We start from the raw sequence: 16,991 nt of genomic DNA, 5'->3' as shown, positions 1-16,991 counted from the left end.
AAGAAATAAATGCAAGGAGATGCTGACTTACCTTTGCTTGTTTTACTTGACCTTTCCAAGGTTGAGGTGTGGGTTGTGAGATGTCTTGTGCCCAAGAAGTCTCAACTGGTTATGTGGAGGAAGGCAAGGAAAAAGGAGTGAAAGAGGAGGCAGGGCAGAGAAGTGGAAGGTCCTTTTGTGTGCTCACAGAAAAGACGTGGGTCCAACCGAAATAACCTAGGATCAGTGAATCAGTAACTTACAGCAGTCGATGTGTAGGGCTTCCTCTGATACAGGTGGTGGCCAGCAGTCTATTGGCAGAAGGGAATATTCAGGTGTTTACCTATCAAAAGCGGGCCAGCGCCGCTGAGTAACGGCGACAGCGTGGCGGGTAAGAAGATTCCGGAAGGCAGGGCGTCGGCGACGTCGTGGCGGAGGATGGGTATAAGTGAGGAAGGAGTGACGATGCGTATTAGGCCAGGCACATGGAATGCACCACTGTGCTTATATCCTTTAGGGGGAAGGTACAATGGGTCAGTTGGAGCCAAACGCTATTTGGGCGCCTGCCGCCCCCTTTCAGTTATTATACAGGTATTATTCCAAGAATCATTGAACGCTGTGGACTGGCGTGTATGTATGTGTTTGTACCTACCAGTCTCAATCCTTCACATTCAGGATTACATCTGCTTGCACATGTGGAGGTGATCATATGTACTGCAGTCTCCGGTTACGGGCATCTATGAACACCATTTGTTGATATTTTCACTGGAGTCAGGTTCTTCTTTTATGTTTTTGACGGCCACTTACCGCCCTTTGATGTGATAGTAGGCCCATCACATCAAAGAATGAATGCTTGTATGCAGTAAATATCTACGAATATGGAACCCAAAGTGGCTCTTGATGGGTTCAAACGGTTGATACTCTTTTCCCTCAATCCTAGGGTGTTCAGAACATATCTCAGTAATGCACCTAGTCATGGGCCAATATTGCATCTACCTTGAAGATGAACTAGAAAGACAGGAGACATAGGGCGGATGAGGATGAGCAAACATTGTTGAGTATCATCCAAGGCATGGGGTAGTCAACTCTAAACCAGATACCACAGATATCACCATGTCCATTTAATATATCCCATGTTGGAAGTTTTACGTGGCTTTACTTTATTCGTCCCTGCGTGGAAAGTATGGCAGTTATTCTACATGATATATCCAGCCCATAACCGTTCATCATCATCATCAGTTCGTGAAGTAATCTCGTAGTCACCCATGCCCCCCCTCAAGACTTTATCGAGGGTCGCGGCAGCTCGTCCAGCCAGGCCGCCCTCTTTCTTCGCAGCATCAACCCCACTCGCAATAGCTTCGCCAAAGCGCTTGTGAAACACATCTTGCCTGTCCTCGCGGTTACGGTAGATCTCCCCATCCTCGTCTCGGGGCGGCTTGAATAAACCCAGATATCCATAGGGGTCAGGGTTGGTGGGGAGACGACAGAAGTTCCCAAGCCAGTCTTCCGAGATCCAGGGCCGTGGCGACTCGGCCTGGAACCCGTATTCGAGGAACTTAGAGAGCACGAGCATCTGCCGCGGGAATGCCTGACCGTGCTTTTTGGCGCCGAATGTGGTTCTGGGTGCAGAGGTCCAACCCCCTTTTCCCGGAGTCGGGACGGCGCTCCTCGCAGTCCACCCCAGGACCGAAGTGAAGTCCTTCAACGGCTTCACCCAGCACCCAGCGCCGGATACAACACTGTCTCCTGCAACATCGAGAAGCCATTCCATGTAATTCAGCCCATCGTCCTTGATGTCTTGGGTGATATGCGTCATGGCACCACGTATGTACAGGATGACCTTTTCGACATGAGGCGCCATTTCGTCGGCTGGCAAAGCTTTCAATAGTTTCAGGAGCTGAGCTCGTACGGATTTTGAGATGTCAGTCATCAGGGGTAGTATTTTGTTGAGCAACGTGTGCGTGCCAACGGGATTGGTCGGAGGTGTAGTCGACAGCTGGCTGGTCAGATATGCCAAGGCATCTCGCCGTTGTGTGTCGGATCTTGACCCCGCAAGGGAGAAGAAATGTTTGAACCGGTCGATAGCATCAGGGGCATCTTCGGTCAGCTGCTTATTGATGACGATAGCTAGAGTATGGGCATTAGCATATTGATCGGTGAGATTTATTTGCTGAGGCTACAGTAATGTGATAGATACCTTTGGATTTGAAGCTGGTATCCGTGAAATTGTCAGGCTTCGCCTTGGCCTTGCCGACCTTTAACTTGGGCTTCTGGAAGTCCTTCTTCTTCTCCGCCTTCTTCCTGTTACTGGATCCCATCTTGACCCAGGCATTTGGAAGGCACACTTCCAATGAGAGACACAGCGCAATATCGTAATACCCAGTTTCGCCAATCGCCCATTAACTTTTTAGCGGTCAGTCGCGGCAGTTTTGCAGCGCATGTGCGAGTGTGGAGCAACAGCTGGGCATGTGGCTTGAGCTTGCTCCATATGTTTGATTGATTGATTACGTACTGGAGCCCCGCGATACTCCTAAGTAGGAACCATTTGTAAAACTATTCGACATACGTATCTTCGAGAATTAGAGACTTCGGTTGACGTTTGATCGGTTCGCGAGTCCTGCGCGAAATAGACTGTTTACCAATCAAGCAAATATGCCGGATAAATCCCTTGTACGTTCCCGTCATGCAGCGCCTGTCTTTCCAGAATGTGCGCAACTGATGTTAAGTCCTATTAAGCCAACCGTCGCCTCCGATACAATGGAAGATGCTCTCCACCGGTTATCGAAGAAGCCGGGCGTAAAAGCCTGGATCATGCTCGACCGCTCGTCCGGCGCTGTAATAAAGACCAATGGCCAGATAGCTGCCATCAGGCCAGCCCGATCCTCGACCAGCACCACCAATCCTGCTACCTCCTTCCCAACTCCTACCGGCGGCTCTTTTTCTGCCGAAGTTACCTCGGGCGGCGCAGACAACGAAACACAAGCGGCGCAAGAGCTCGGGAGCATGGTTTGGGGGTTCTTGAGCACTGCTGGAAGCTTGGTGCAGGAGATAGACACAGAGGTAATAGCGTTTACCGACTGCCAAGATAATCGCGACAACAAGAGCTGACCGCTTCACTAGGATGAGCTGAAACTGCTACGACTGCGGACGAAGAAGCAGGAGCTTGTCATAGTCCCCGAATTAAAGTACATACTGGTCGTGATTCACGATACGCCTCCGGCATGAGGATGTCATTCCCAGGTGGCGCGAATACGAGGCTGCTCCGGAGAAATGGTTTGGCATATGGTCATAACTTCACACCTCGTCTGGCGAAGACCTTGGGCATACTGCCAGAGTAGGCTAGATATCTCTTGCAGTCGGCGACCTTCAGGAGGTTGAGACATATTGGTGGCTTTCTTGGCGTTAGGAGTTTACTTGACATATTGATACCCCGAAAACGTGCCGGATACATATGAAAGAGTGCGGAGTGCGGCTTGCAATTTAAATCGAGTCTTCGGCGGTATGCAAACCAGTCATTGCCAAATCTTTGTGTTTCACCAGAAGCTACAGAAAGCAGCATGTCTAGCTTGCATCAGGGAAAATCAATGGGATCCTGCGCCCCCAAATTGCGAGTGACGGGTTAGGATATGCCGATGAAGGACAGAGTGTATGCTGCTAGGTAGTCGCTTTTTACCACCTTTGTGTCAGGCAGCATGTGTCAGACAGTAGCATGATGCCTTTCCCAGATAACCTAAGCTCGCGGAGCCTTCCTTGGCCAGAGTCTTTCAGCCACATGCAAGGACCTAGGCATAATGGAGACGAGGCTTGACGCTCTAAACTGCCGGTGCTTGCTCGGTCTCTCGGCTAAGTGCCTCTTGGTAAGAGATAGGGCACTTGGATATTAAAGTTAGAGGCGGAAGTCAATGGGGACGGTGCAAACTTCCCCCCTTGAATTGACTCATTCCTTCTCCTCAGACAGCTGAAATAAACGTTACGAGCGCGTAGAACCGAATCAGGGGAAGGCGGACGGCAACCTACATGTACTGATAGGTAAGCTCTCTACCCGTACGACTACGAGACTAGGCCGACCATCCAGTAGTAGATCGCCCCGGGGCTGCGCATAGTAGTCGGTAGAAAGCGTCAAGCATCAGCCGTTTATGGAGCCAATCCACCTAAGGTTAGAAGTTCTATGTAGCAGTTCGTTAAGAGACTGCAACATCGAGATTACAGGGGGCATGCGGGATTTCAGCCTACAGTATCCGTCGGCAAACACATGAAACAGAGATTGCCGAATGCATCAACAAGGCTGACCATTTGTGCATATTGAGAGGGGGATTCGTGGTTTTGTTGATGGGTGCATCCCTTCGATAACTAGTAGGACGATCGTATTGGCAATTGCAGCGGTGAATAACATTAATGACCTAAGGAAGCTACTAGTAGAGGAATCTGGAGCAGTCGGCCCCGGATAACTGTTATCGACGGAATGGCTGGCGGTAAGTGCTAGCAAGGCAGTACCCGCGGTGCGCCTAAGGCATGTGTGACAAGTCATCAGTCAGGGTCTAGAAGCAGAAACAGGGTCAACAACGTGAACTGCTCCAGGTTGCATTGCAGAAGTGGCCAAGATGATCCCGATTCCCTGTCGAGCTTCCAGTACTTTACTGCCCACTCTGAGAAAGTATCTGCAGTAGAAGACAAAAACCGGTTCATTGGTGGTGTATGCACAGGCTACTTGCGTATCCAGAATGAATAGACACTTAAAAGGTGTGCTGAAACCGCCTTCAATTGCACGAGATCCTTCAAGGGTTGAAGCTGGCGCCCTCGGACAGCACCGGGAAGTTTCCGACGAGAACGTTTCTGCCATCAGCCTCGGAAACTACCTGCGTGCCAATATTGGCGGGGCCGATGCTGGCATATTTGATCTCTCTTTGGTCGATCCGATCATGGAGTATTACCTGACCAGCATCAGGGTCGGAGGAGAGCACATTAACCGCATGATGAAACATTGGCCACCGAGCGCCAATGAAAGAGACAGGCGGCCGACGTGCGGGTCTCTATCCAGATGGTTGTTTGCCGAGCATCTGGCAATGCATCTGGGCACTTCCTTGTTTTGTTCTGGCTATTCCAGATTACCCGTTGCCTCTTCCAACGTAGGGCCCTGCTCTGCATTACCATGGTGGCTTGCAACGGCGCCTATGCCGTGGTATCAGATCGGCTGGTTCAGCCCACGTATGTACTGTATGATGGGGGAAGCCAGAATGGCGGGCTGCCCATAAGCCATGCATGCATCATCTATCTACTTGAGGCGAGCTAGTCAGCTCAGAGAAAGTCCATGCTGTAAATAGGTCTGGCGTGGTGCGTATGTACCAGAGATGCTGGCAATACATACTTATTGCGGACGGGAATGAACCTGGTTCCTGACGTGTTGAAACCTGAGAATAAGTGGCCAGTACCCATTGCTAACACACGAGGCTCGTAATCCTCCCGGATCTGTGCTTCTGGGCCTACGGTATTGATCTATCCAACCAACACTTGGTGTTGACTGAATTCCATCCATGTCCCTGCTCTGGATCTATCCTCATCAAGCGTCGGATTCTTGCCAGCTTGCTGCATTCGTGCGACTAGGGGTTTCTCTCTAATATATTCTTGGCCAAGACCAAAGTTGGTGCTCTACCATCTACCACTCCGTACAACTTGAAACCCGACAAAAAGCATGGAACAATAGCAGATCATCGTCGTATTTGGCGGTTTTGCTAAGAAAGGAAGATGCCGTCTTTCACTATATTCAAGCGTGGGGCACGCGACTTTATTAATAAACCCGACAAGCGAGAACAGGCCCCAGCCGACGGCGGCAGAGGCCCGGCATTCAACAGCAATGCGCAAGGGGAAGACGAAGAGGCGAAGCCATTCAGCAAAAGACAACCCTTGAAGGAATTAATCCGGCGCGCAACAGTATCGCGGAGGGGGAGACCAGCGAAACTCCAGAGACGCCGGAGTGCCATGGCAGCAACTTCGCGCACACGTTCGGTGAGTTTACATATGTTCCATCAGTCCGGCCTCGAATCCCTCCCAGTCTCCAAGTCTCCAAGTCCATGCCCAAGTCTGCCAGCTGCACAGCCGCTGTTCGCACCTGACGGCTTCACTTACAGTTGAGGCTACTAGCTAGCAGTAGTAGTCGATCCCCGACTCTCAAGTGAGGGGAGCACTGTCGCATGACCTCGGACGATATTTGCATTGGTCCGAAATTCTCAAAGGAACTTCGATTGCAATTGCGGTATCAGACCATCATAGTGGACATCTCGACCTTTTCTTGCCGTCCCAACTTGTTTTTCTCCAGGGGGCCGCTCGTAGCGGTGAATTGACACTAACCAAAGTATCCTCCCCAAAAGCATACATCGAACAGCTCCCCACCGGTTTTAACAGCTGCGGCGAGATCTCCACGCTCGCCCATTGATCCGAACAAGCCTTTGCCCTCTCCGCCTCCTCCTGGCACCGTCGACAAGGCAGATGGACAGCGAGCCGTCCCCAAGGTATTGAAACTCAAACGCATCATGGCCACTCTGAGCGACGTTGAGATCGAGAAGCTGTTCTCGGGTGCTCCACAATACTTCGCCCGTAGCCAGGGTCTCGGCACCGGAGCTCCGGTAAGCACCTTTTCCCGCCCGTCTCGGTCCATCCATGCCCCCTTTTCCTTCTTCCGGTTGCCGTTCCTCGTATGACTGCTCTGGAACGCTTCATGTCCCTGCATACGTTCCCCTTTCCCAGAACATCACTAACATCGTGCGGCAAAGCATCCGTCCGTGGCGTTCCCATGGGACGAGGAGTTGACCATCCGGGATCTGAGTGATCATACTCAGATAGAGCATGACGCATGGGGAAACGTTACAGCAAGTCCTCGGATCATTAAGAGGGACCCTTGGTCTTGCAAATCGCCAACGGGCAAAAAACGGCCTCATTTCAATGCGAAATGTTGTGAACGTCCGAACATGCTGAGCATGCAAGGGCTCGAGAAGGGCTCCGTAGGCTATCAAGCGGCTTTGGAGCTAGCTGTTGCCGACGCACTGCAGGATGAGCAGTACGGCTTTGACAGTTTGGGTGCCAAGGGTCGTGTCGTTGTTGAAAGGCGACAGCAGCTCGTCAATTCCAAAGATGGGCTACGGAATCTCGATGAAGCGGAAATCATGGAGCAGCTAATCGGATGTGAGCACCGATATCATTCAGACCGCAAGGACAAGACTATGCGACCGAATGAGCTTCATAACGAGCTTTTCTCAAAGATCCTTCACCCGCCAAGCAGGGTTGTTGATCCGAGTGATCCTTGTAGCTTAGCAGGCCAGATTTATGCCTTGGTCAAAATTCTTGCAGCCGGCAATGCTTGGATCGACTTTTCTCGCGTCGAGTGGAGGATACGCCTTGGACAAATTCTATGGGGCATCCCGCTGGACGATGAGCTCGAGGACGGAGCTTCCATCAACGAGGGAGTCGACGACCAGGACCGCACTGAAGAGCGATATTGGCTCCTCATACAACTGCTCCTGGCCTGTGAATTACTTATACGACTAGACATCATAACTGATGGCGATGAGTTTGGGGCAGCAAATCTGAGGATGGCGGAAATCCATCGATTCGAAAAGGAGGCGAACCCTTCTGTGAGGTGGTCGCTGCACCTCGCCCGCACTTGGCTCGAAAACATTACTGTCACCAAGACTGAAGCACCTCACTCGGGAGCTTCTACGCCGAAAGGCTGGCTCACATCACTGACAAACAAAATGTCTCTCAAACATGATCACATTGGGTCTCACTATGTCGGTTCTCACTATGTGGACCCTTCGCAACGTCACCCCGAGTATTTGTATGCAATCAAAGGTCGTTATACTGAGAGACAAGTCGAGGGTCTGGTGCAGTTTGCGCGGAAAATACGCTGGCCAGACATTGAAACTTATGTCACCGGAGTGTCCATCAACGCGCCTGCGATGGCCCGGGCAACACCTATCAATACGCCTCTAGCTACGAGTGATACTACCCGCTCTTCATACTTTGGTGGAGATAGGAGACCTGGAGAGATCCAAAGGAAACCATCAAGGAGACGCAAGGTGGAAGCAGCATTGCACCCTACTGGCTGGCTGTCGAAGTCATACTGCTCTGGACTCATCCTACCCGGAGAAGCCTTGTCACACTTCCTCATGTCTACGCTACTTGAGAATGACCAAGACGCCATGTCGAAACTAGGACCAATGTCAAATCTATGCGGCGGGTTTATTTATCGCGGTAAGAGCTTCTGGAGTACTGCCTGCATCGTTGGGCGTGTCTTGGCTGCCGGGCGAGGGGCAGCTGAGTGTATGGGCTGGATTAGTACGGACGTTACACCTGAGAACATGAGCGACAGGTGGCTTAATATTAATGTCGAAGACATTCCTGGTAAGTGTTGACTGCTCCCACAGAAAGTACCAAGCAATCCACTGACAGCTTGAAGATGACGTCGCGCGCACCGGTAGAAGGGCTCGTCTCTGGGGCAAGACAGTTATTGAGCGCGAATCTGACGTGCTTGGAGACGCTGACCCCTCAAATGTCCTGCCAGCGGATTTCATCACCCCCCTGGAAAACCACTATGCAGAACCACCACCCTCGAATATCAGGATCGAGCTGAAATCCCTGGATCTTCTCACCCCTGTGGACAGTGCTCACTCAACACCGACTACTGAGAGAGACATGACCCCTTTCTCCGACTTCAGCACTGTCTCCGAAATCCACACCTATCCTGCTACAACATCTTTCACTATGACCCATGACTCCCTCGAACAGGGTGAAGACCATGATTTCTCTCTGGCAAAAGATGTCTATTTTGTTACCGCACATCCTTGTGTACCATCAAGCCGCGTCAAACTCCTAAAGTCACCAACAAGCCCGACAATACAGCAGGTAGACGTAGAAGGCCACGACTGGAATAGCAAGGCCCCAAGCTCAGCTTATATTACTGGTATGTCACTTTTCGTTTCTCTACTTTTGGAACGCTGGGGCCTGATTATGGCTGCTAATTATTCCAAAAGGTCACCCGCTTCACAAGTTCTATTCGTACACAGCCATCCACTTAACCGAGCTCTTGCAGAAAACCAATGTGACCCTCGAGGAGCTGGTTGGCGCAAACACGGTCGAGCCGTCGCCCAGAAGGAGGGCATCTTCCACACCGCGGCCATCGCGTGTGCTCGTCATCGACTGCATCACGGGCTTCGCGCCGCCAACGTCGCCCGAGATGGCATCGCTGTCCCGCGTCAGCTCCATCTCGGCCGACTTCGGGCTCGAGCCTTGTCCGGATCAACTCCGTCGCTCCGGCTGCAAAACCCTCCCCGTGGTCACAACGGTGGCGGTAGCGACCAGGTATCGGCAGCAGCAGAAAGGCCACCGCTCAGCATCAGCGCAACCTCGGCGTCATCGTCGGCGTCGTCATCGTCGTTTGTTGCGGGCCGCAGAGCTTCCAGGATCGATCCTCCGCCCGAGGCAGGGGCGGAGTCCAAGATGCGCATCCCCTCGCGCCGCAGGCAGTTCGGCTCGGACCTCGAGGTTATGGTCCGGGCCCTCTGCGCCGAGCGGGGCTGGAACGCCATTGTCAGCCGGCGCAGGCGCGGCTGCCTGGCTTGCGCGATCCGCGAGGCGGGCGCGTTGGGGTGGAGAGTCATCATCCGGGTCGAGTAGGTAGTAGCCAACCTACATGTATAGAAAACCCATGTTCCAACATACACGTACGAAACGATACACGGTGTGTACTTGTAGGGTTAGGGCGTGCTGGATGTTCGTCTACGCAGAGTCATGAATCGGAACGTTCTTTCTTCTTTTTGTTGTGGGTTTTTCATCGTAGCGAGCGTGTTGGGGGTACATGATACGGATATCTATCAGGGAACAGAATCATCATGGTCGTTATTTACTAGAAGAACATTAAGGAGATAGAGACATAACAAAGCAATAAAAAGGAAAAGGAAAACTACCACATGCCTACATACTTATCTGTTTATTTTTTCTCATCGGCATGGACGACATACTTTAGGGGAATCTCGTCTCTTTCGTGCTATGTGGGCTGTTTGTCCGTGTTGGTACAAAGGTGACACATATTTTCCCTCTTCACTTCTTTGCGAGATATCCTTCAAACCAAGTATAGTAGGACATATCTAACCTCTGAAGGCAAATAAGTTCTACCTAGTCCTTGCTATCCATCACACTGGAGATGTTTACAGATTACTTAGCTTACATAATCTCTCTCTTGACTCGCGTCGTATTGACATTTAGCGAAGCGAGGAGGCACATAATAGTATGTGGTTTGTCCATAGCGTATGGGAAAAATTAATCTAGATTTCGGCAATGAACCATTGGTCTCTTGCTATAAGCTTATGCTAAACCCCAACACCGCGCTCTGAAAGGGTATATGTATTGTCAACCAACGTTACACTAGTCAAGGTTCATGGTCCATTCCTCTCCTGGAATCCATAGCTGGGTTTGTACTAATTATCGTTATGTCGTGGTGTTGCTCGTCAGGGACATGGCAGCTAGATAGCTCCTGTAAAACGTCCACTGTGCAATCAAGTCTCTTTGCTTGGGGGCTATCGACACCGAACAGGGAGAACAGGATAATTCATCGCAGCGAGATGAATACGGCCAACCTAAACAATGGAACCGCACTGATGGAAGGCTATCTCAAGGCTGCCTACTTGGTATGCCATGACAGGAGGATGGGTACGGAGACATGGACTTGCTTGGGAAGGAGAAGTCCAAGATCGAGAACTCACAGCGAAGCAAGTCTAAGGAAGAGCAGACTGGACGCCGCGACTAGGGGAGGGCTACTTCAAGGGTGTGGAAGGTCCTGGCGCCGCCCTGCAAAGCCTTGCCAAGAACATTAATCTCAACACCAATGTCAACTCAGACAAGACCGGCGAACTCTGGAAACTTGACCAAAGTATGGCCGACAATGATTCTCGAGGCGTTCTGAAGAGACGTCTCTCAACAGCACGGAGATGAACTCGTACTGGCCAACCTCGCCGCTTGACCCGCGTAATAAGCGACGTCATCCATCATCGACCGTTATAGATCAAACATTATCAGCGCGTCACACTGACTCAGAACTCCACTTTGAGGCGATCATATAGTAAACCGCCTGATAGTTCAGGCGTGCTTCATCGGGCACGCGACCCGCCCGCTCGAACAACTCTCCCAGCTCCTTGGACAGGACGTTTTTGGGCCAATGATCGGTCCCGCCGAGCTTGAGGAGCAGCCGGATGACGGGGATGTTGATGCGGCCCGTGGGCGGCTCGGTCTCTTCGGCCAAGGCCGCATGGTAGCCCTCGAGCGTCACCTCCCAGGTTTGGGTCGCCGAGAGACGGGCGCCCGCCCGGACCAGCCAGAAGAGCTTCTTGACGGCGGCCTCATCCCAGGGCCCCGTCAGTAGCTTCTCGGGGATCTCCGTGTCGCAGTGCACCTCGATCAGGCTGGTGTGGTCGCCGAGATAGGTCATGTTGTGGGCTGACTTGGTCACGAAGGAGTCGTAGTCGTGCAGGAAGTAGGCCATCCCCGACAGCGGTGGACTCCCTTCAAGGCCGTCGGGGTCGCTGCCATCTAGCCTATTGGCCGTATCCGAATTTCCCCATAGTTTCTCGTGCTGAAAGAACCGGTCCCTTCCGTGGCGCTTAACCCAGAGGTCCCAGCATTCTGTGATGAAAGAAACGTCCACCCATGAGTACTCCAGAAGAGCAGACTAGTTTGGTGTGGTTAGCAAAGGTAATTGCTAGGTGTAGGATGGTAAGTCCACACTCACTTGAAATTCGGGACTACCGCCAAAGCGCGAGGAATCCTCTTGCCAGCCGTGGTAACTCTTGACTCCAGGGCCAGACCCCAAGCATCCAAACCAAACATCCCAAGTTGGACCGAAGGCGTTGAGGACGGTGGCTCGTCGTGTGGCAGGCCCAGAGAGCATGTAACCTATCCGCGGACTGGCCTTGGCAAGATTGGCGGTCTCGCTGGCCCAGAAAATGCGTTCGAGGATCTCGAGAGGAAGTTCTCGCTCGAGATATGAGCCCTTGGGCTTGATGGGTTTCGCCTTGTGCTTCTTCATTGCCTGGTGGCGGGTTACGTTCTTTTTGGCCTTCTTGGAGGGTGCTGGTTCACCCTTTTTGCGGCGCTTGCCCGGAATCCTGATAGGAGTTAATTCCATACTGGCTTATTTGTTTTCCTTTCTTTTTTATATTTCCTTAGTAAGTCGATGGATGTCGCCTTCCTTGGTCAGACGAGGGCTTGTGGATGAACCCCAACTAATGTCGAGGCCAACTGGTTTCCTTGTTTAAGACAAAGTCGCCACATTTCCGTGAACTACGCAGCCTACTGACCAGAGTTTGGGTGTCAAGTAGATTGACTTTCAGAGGTGCTGGAAGACTGATATCATAAGGCGGGGCTTCTATAGTGAACCACGGCCCTTTCACCCCGTATAATCTGCATTCGAAGCCCTCCTTGTCTGTTGAAGTTGAACTGCAAGGACTTACATGCCGGAAAATCGTCGGATGTCAACTTAAAAAAAGGATCCTCCAGCGAGCGTCCAGCACCTGACTGAACCTTTTTCAGCTTCTCATGGGCACTAAGTAACCTAAGATGCGCCAATGTAACGGGAAATGGCCGTGCGTCACGAGTGGGTATTAGCGCTTCGCCTTATCCGTCATTCAGTGAGTGATAGGCGGGTGTGATTTGATTAGTAGCAAACAATTATGCCTGTGACTTTCTGGAAATTTTCTGAGTGAAGGTAACCCTGCTGTGACGCCATAACCAACTTCAGATGCCAGCAACGCGCTGAACGACATCAAAGACAGTCAGTTTTGTTGTGCTGTAACCATGCGATAGCCAAACAGCATCACAGCTACTTGTCCATCTCCCAAGTATCCAAGATGGCAACCGCTCGTTTGCCCGTGCCTTCTCATGGATTGCTTCGCTTTCTCCGCTTGCAAACAGAGAACCTCAGTTTCTTTAGCCAGAACCATGGCCAGCTCGGTCCTCACTCGCCCGGCGTCTTATGCGCAGCTAGAAAGCAGCTGAGGCCTTCAAGGACCGGTTGCGCATCTCTGGGACAAGAGCACCCTCGCTTGCACTCGAGCCTGATCAATCTTGAGCAACTGCTGCAGAAACGAACTCCTCGCGCCTCTTCGAACCCTCGACTGAGACAGTCCACCCTCTTCTCAACAGAAACTGGCGCGCGATGGGGCTCGACAGACCAACAGTCCGACCCTACCGCCTGCAAGCAGACATGGCAAGAGAAGTTATGGGGAAACAACAACAAACCAAGGAAGTCGCCGGCTTCTAAACTAAAGCCTGAGGACATACCAGAAACTGACGGCGAGGGGGAGAACAATTCCATGTTTAACAAGCGCCGCCAACTCAGCTCAAAGGCTGCCCTCGAGCCCCGGCTGCGTTGCACAGAGGTAGATGAAAATGGCGATGCGGTCTTGGTAGATAGCGAGTTCAAGAAAAGCGAACTTGTCGCAAGGGTAAGCAAAAGCGCGCCACACATCAAATCTACACTGGAGCTTTGGGTAGTTGCTAATATTCAGTGCAGTTTGGACTATTGCCACGAGATCTGCGCAAGATCGATTCATCCAATCTCCCACATATATTGGTCCGGGAGAGGGCTATTCTCCTGAACCTCCTCCACCTCCGCGTTCTTATTACCCACAACCGAGTCTTGCTATTTGATGTATACGGCTCCAAGAGCTCGTACCCCCAGTCGGCATTCATGTACGACCTACACCATAAGCTACACAACAAGGCTCCTTCGGCCACCGGAGGTCTGTCCTACGAATTCCGCGCTCTAGAGGCTGTGCTTCAGTCCGTAACGCAGGAGCTTGAGTCAGACTTTGAGGCCGTTCGCGATCCCGTCATTCGCATCCTGAGTGACCTGGAAGATGATATCGATCGCCACAAACTACGCGTTCTGCTTATTCTATCCAAGCGCGTGACTACCTTTGAGCAGAAGGCCAAGTTGGTGCGGGACGCCATCGAGGATCTTCTCGAGGCAGATGATGATCTTGCCGCCATGTACCTAACTGAGAAGACACATGATGTCTACCGAGCGCCTGACGACCACACTGATGTCGAGCTGCTACTGGAGTCCTATCATAAGTTCTGTGACGAAATTGTGCAAGAATCTGGCAATTTGGTGTCTGGCATCAGAAACACCGAAGAAATGTGAGTCGAAATCCATCCCATCCAGTTCCAATACCAGAGCACGGAAAGCTGACAATAGCCTAGTATTCGCGCCATCCTCGACGCAAATCGAAACGCTCTTATGCTTCTTGAGTTGAAGTTTAGCGTTGGTACGCTTGGCCTGGCCATGGGCACCTTCATCGCGGGCCTGTACGGAATGAACCTGGAGAACTTCATCGAGGAGACTAACTGGGGCTTCGGCGCCGTCACGGGTGTTAGCATCATCCTCTCGGTCTGGGTCTGCATGATCGGCATGAAGCGCCTCCGCAGCCTGCAGCGCGTGAAGATGCATGGTACCGACCGCCGCGGCGTTGAGCAGGGCTACCACTGGTTCCAGGACGACGGCCACGCGGGCCTTCTCGACCCTCGTAGCCGCGAGAAGCTGCGCCGCATGAACATGATGAAGACTCAGCATACGACTAACAAGAGGAAATGGTGGATGGGAGCGTAAAGGCGCCACTGATCCAATGACTCTCCTATTTGTTGGTTTTCACTTGAGCACAAGTGACTGGCTGGCCTTGGCGAGGCCACTAAATGCGTCTACCCCTGGTAAAGAGTTGGGGACCTGTATATATCATGCCCAGAAGACCTGATCGTCACTACGTTTCCCGTGTAGAAAACGACGGTCTGTCGGATAGATGTACGAATAGTTACGAATACCAGGCAATGCGCTGATAGTCAAAGACTCCCAGCTTCAAAATATAACAATATGACAAGAATGAGTACTGTTTCCATGCATAATTGATTCGTTATTAAACATGCTTGAGCGGTTCTATGGGCAATAGACTTATAAGGGCTTCTTGTCCAACTTGTCGTGCGCATGTTAGAAAAAGATGCAATTCCCAGTTTTGGTAAAAAGATAGTTGTGTAGTAACCGAGTCCCCATCTTGTATCTAAAGTCGGAAGGGTCCAGATATCGAAAATCATTATATATATAATTTAATTAAATATATATGTCTAGTATAGATACGCCTTATTAAAGAATATAGTAGTAGGTGGATTCTATCTATTTATCTGTTTATAATTAAAGGCACGTAGTAATTACTTCGCTATATATTACATATTATACCTCAAAAACAATGCCAGGATAACCCTCTTTTCTTTCTTCGCGGCTGAGAAGCTAAGCCGCCGACGGGGTCTCGGCTACCTTATTAGCTGTACATATACACCGTAAGCACCAACATATTGGCGTAAGGGGAGGTAGAGTTGTAAGAAAGTACCTAAACATGCTCATTGGGAAATATACGGTACAAGTCACGCCAGCGTTGGACTTCATGGGGTGAAAGGAGTGTAGGAGAGAAGTCGACCAGCCTTACTTACGGGCTCTGCATACACGTATACCCTACTGTGCTGACTTGGCTTTGGTTGTTAGTGGGTATACGCCAAACAGCCTACCACCAACCAAAGATCAACAAAGAGTGAGTTGGCTTTTTCGCTCGAGCAGCGGTTTCCAATAAGGTCCCCCCAATGGGATCGGTCTGTGCTGGCAGGGGGACGAACCCATCATCATATGGAGACATGGACGCAGCCTTACGAGAGCGGTGTTCCCGGTAAGTCTTGTAGTTAGGGTTTTAGTACAAGTAGTCTCTCTGGTTCGGCCCTCTACGCCCCTGGCCTTCTTTCTTTTCTTGCGTCTCATCATATAATAACTATTAACACCTCATAGCTCCTTAGGAGTTGACCAAGTTGCCACCTGACTGCTCTCCAGTCAACCATACCTGCCAGCCTTTTTTCGCCAGTACCAATGGCTTCTTCTACCTCTGAGAGACGACTCCTCGTCCTCATCGGCTCCGGGCCTGGCATCGGCGTCGCCACGGCGTCCCTCCGTCTGGGCCATGCCCTATCTGGTCGAGTTGGCTTCTTCTTCTCCTTCACAGAGAGGAGGAGGAGGAGAAGAAGAAGAAGAAGAAGAAGGAAAGGGAGACAGTCGTCGACGCCCGAGTTTCTTACTGAGCGGCAGCGGCATCAACTATAGCCCTCTGCCGCCAATCTTCAGTCTGTCGATGCAGAAGGCGGCGCAGACCAACTTGTTGAAGTCGCTGGAGCAGATGTACGAGCCCAAGGGCGTGCGCGTCGCGCGCCTGGACATCAACGGATTCGTCCGGGAGGACGACGAGGTGATGGCGCCCAAGCGGTGCGCCGAGCAGCACTGGCGGCTGAACCGGCAGGACGCGGACAGCTGGGAGCATGTCGTGAACGTCGGGGATATGGATGCGCTCATCGAGGCGATGAAAGCGCAGGGAATGATATAATGATGTAAACTGGTGAGGAACTACAATGCTGCAAACAAAATACCACCACATCTTTTGCCCAGGCCAAACCATGTTTCACAACATAAACCAGTGTCAACACACTACAGCATTTGCAGGCCTATAAAATACTACCTTGACGCCAAGCCGAGGATACCCGTGTCAGACGTAACTGAGTGGTCTCTGGAAACGTATCACCGTGCTGCTATCTAAAGACCTTATTGATCCCCGAAGAGCGGACGGGGGCAAGTAATTCTGGGATACGATGATGGTTATGTCTTATATTTCATATGCAAGGGCTGTGCTGGCTATATCCGCTCTGCATACCAACTGCTAGCTGCTCCGTGGCCAACGGTGCACCCCCCTTTCTTTTCCTTTCTTTTATTTCCTGTCGAATACTCTACTTTGTTCCAGCACTTCATCTCAATTGCATCCTCTTACTTGGTAACGCAATACCAATCAGTAATGTGTACGATCAATGCTGCCTTTCTTTTGTAAGTTGACCTAACTACTTACTGGTAGACCGATGACTCTTTCCAGCAGTGCTTTGATCTCTTCGAG

The 16,991-nt window shown here is 51.4% G+C and overlaps 6 protein-coding genes across 6 annotated transcripts; 4 read left to right on the top strand and 2 right to left on the bottom strand.

The window, feature by feature from the left end:
- Positions 1-1,174: 1,174 nt before the first annotated feature.
- PG994_004667 (pre-rrna-processing protein ipi1 protein) lies at positions 1,175-2,297 on the bottom strand (the record flags this gene model as incomplete). The annotated part of the gene is made up of 2 exons (XM_066856076.1): positions 1,175-2,106; positions 2,177-2,297. 2 exons carry the CDS (start codon positions 2,295-2,297, stop codon positions 1,175-1,177), a joined length of 1,053 nt encoding a protein of 350 aa, XP_066718243.1.
- A 439-nt stretch (positions 2,298-2,736) lies between these two features.
- PG994_004666 (uncharacterized protein) lies at positions 2,737-3,204 on the top strand (the record flags this gene model as incomplete). The annotated part of the gene is made up of 2 exons (XM_066856075.1): positions 2,737-3,039; positions 3,100-3,204. The coding sequence occupies 2 exons, from the start codon at positions 2,737-2,739 to the stop codon at positions 3,202-3,204; spliced, it is 408 nt and encodes a 135-aa protein (XP_066718242.1).
- Positions 3,205-6,506: 3,302 nt separating this feature from the next.
- PG994_004665 (uncharacterized protein) lies at positions 6,507-9,645 on the top strand (the record flags this gene model as incomplete). Its single annotated transcript, XM_066856074.1, has 4 exons — positions 6,507-6,599; positions 6,747-8,373; positions 8,534-8,932; positions 9,086-9,645. The coding sequence occupies 4 exons, from the start codon at positions 6,507-6,509 to the stop codon at positions 9,643-9,645; spliced, it is 2,679 nt and encodes an 892-aa protein (XP_066718241.1).
- Positions 9,646-11,047: 1,402 nt separating this feature from the next.
- Positions 11,048-12,148, bottom strand: PG994_004664 (uncharacterized protein; the record flags this gene model as incomplete). The annotated part of the gene is made up of 2 exons (XM_066856073.1): positions 11,048-11,692; positions 11,753-12,148. The coding sequence occupies 2 exons, from the start codon at positions 12,146-12,148 to the stop codon at positions 11,048-11,050; spliced, it is 1,041 nt and encodes a 346-aa protein (XP_066718240.1).
- Positions 12,149-12,869: 721 nt separating this feature from the next.
- On the top strand, positions 12,870-14,632 carry PG994_004663 (Mitochondrial inner membrane magnesium transporter; the record flags this gene model as incomplete). The annotated part of the gene is made up of 3 exons (XM_066856072.1): positions 12,870-13,466; positions 13,535-14,163; positions 14,227-14,632. The coding sequence occupies 3 exons, from the start codon at positions 12,870-12,872 to the stop codon at positions 14,630-14,632; spliced, it is 1,632 nt and encodes a 543-aa protein (XP_066718239.1).
- A 1,067-nt stretch (positions 14,633-15,699) lies between these two features.
- PG994_004662 (uncharacterized protein) lies at positions 15,700-16,433 on the top strand (the record flags this gene model as incomplete). Its single annotated transcript, XM_066856071.1, has 2 exons — positions 15,700-15,731; positions 15,947-16,433. The coding sequence occupies 2 exons, from the start codon at positions 15,700-15,702 to the stop codon at positions 16,431-16,433; spliced, it is 519 nt and encodes a 172-aa protein (XP_066718238.1).
- Positions 16,434-16,991: the final 558 nt, after the last annotated feature.

This window comes from Apiospora phragmitis (genome assembly GCF_038363925.1).
Source record: "Apiospora phragmitis strain CBS 135458 chromosome Unknown utg000005l:1.0-4161743.0:1.0-4166827.0, whole genome shotgun sequence".
Lineage (NCBI taxonomy): Eukaryota > Fungi > Ascomycota > Sordariomycetes > Amphisphaeriales > Apiosporaceae > Apiospora > Apiospora phragmitis.
Note: the sequence above shows the minus strand (reverse complement) of the source record. Positions and strands in the feature narration are given on the sequence as shown.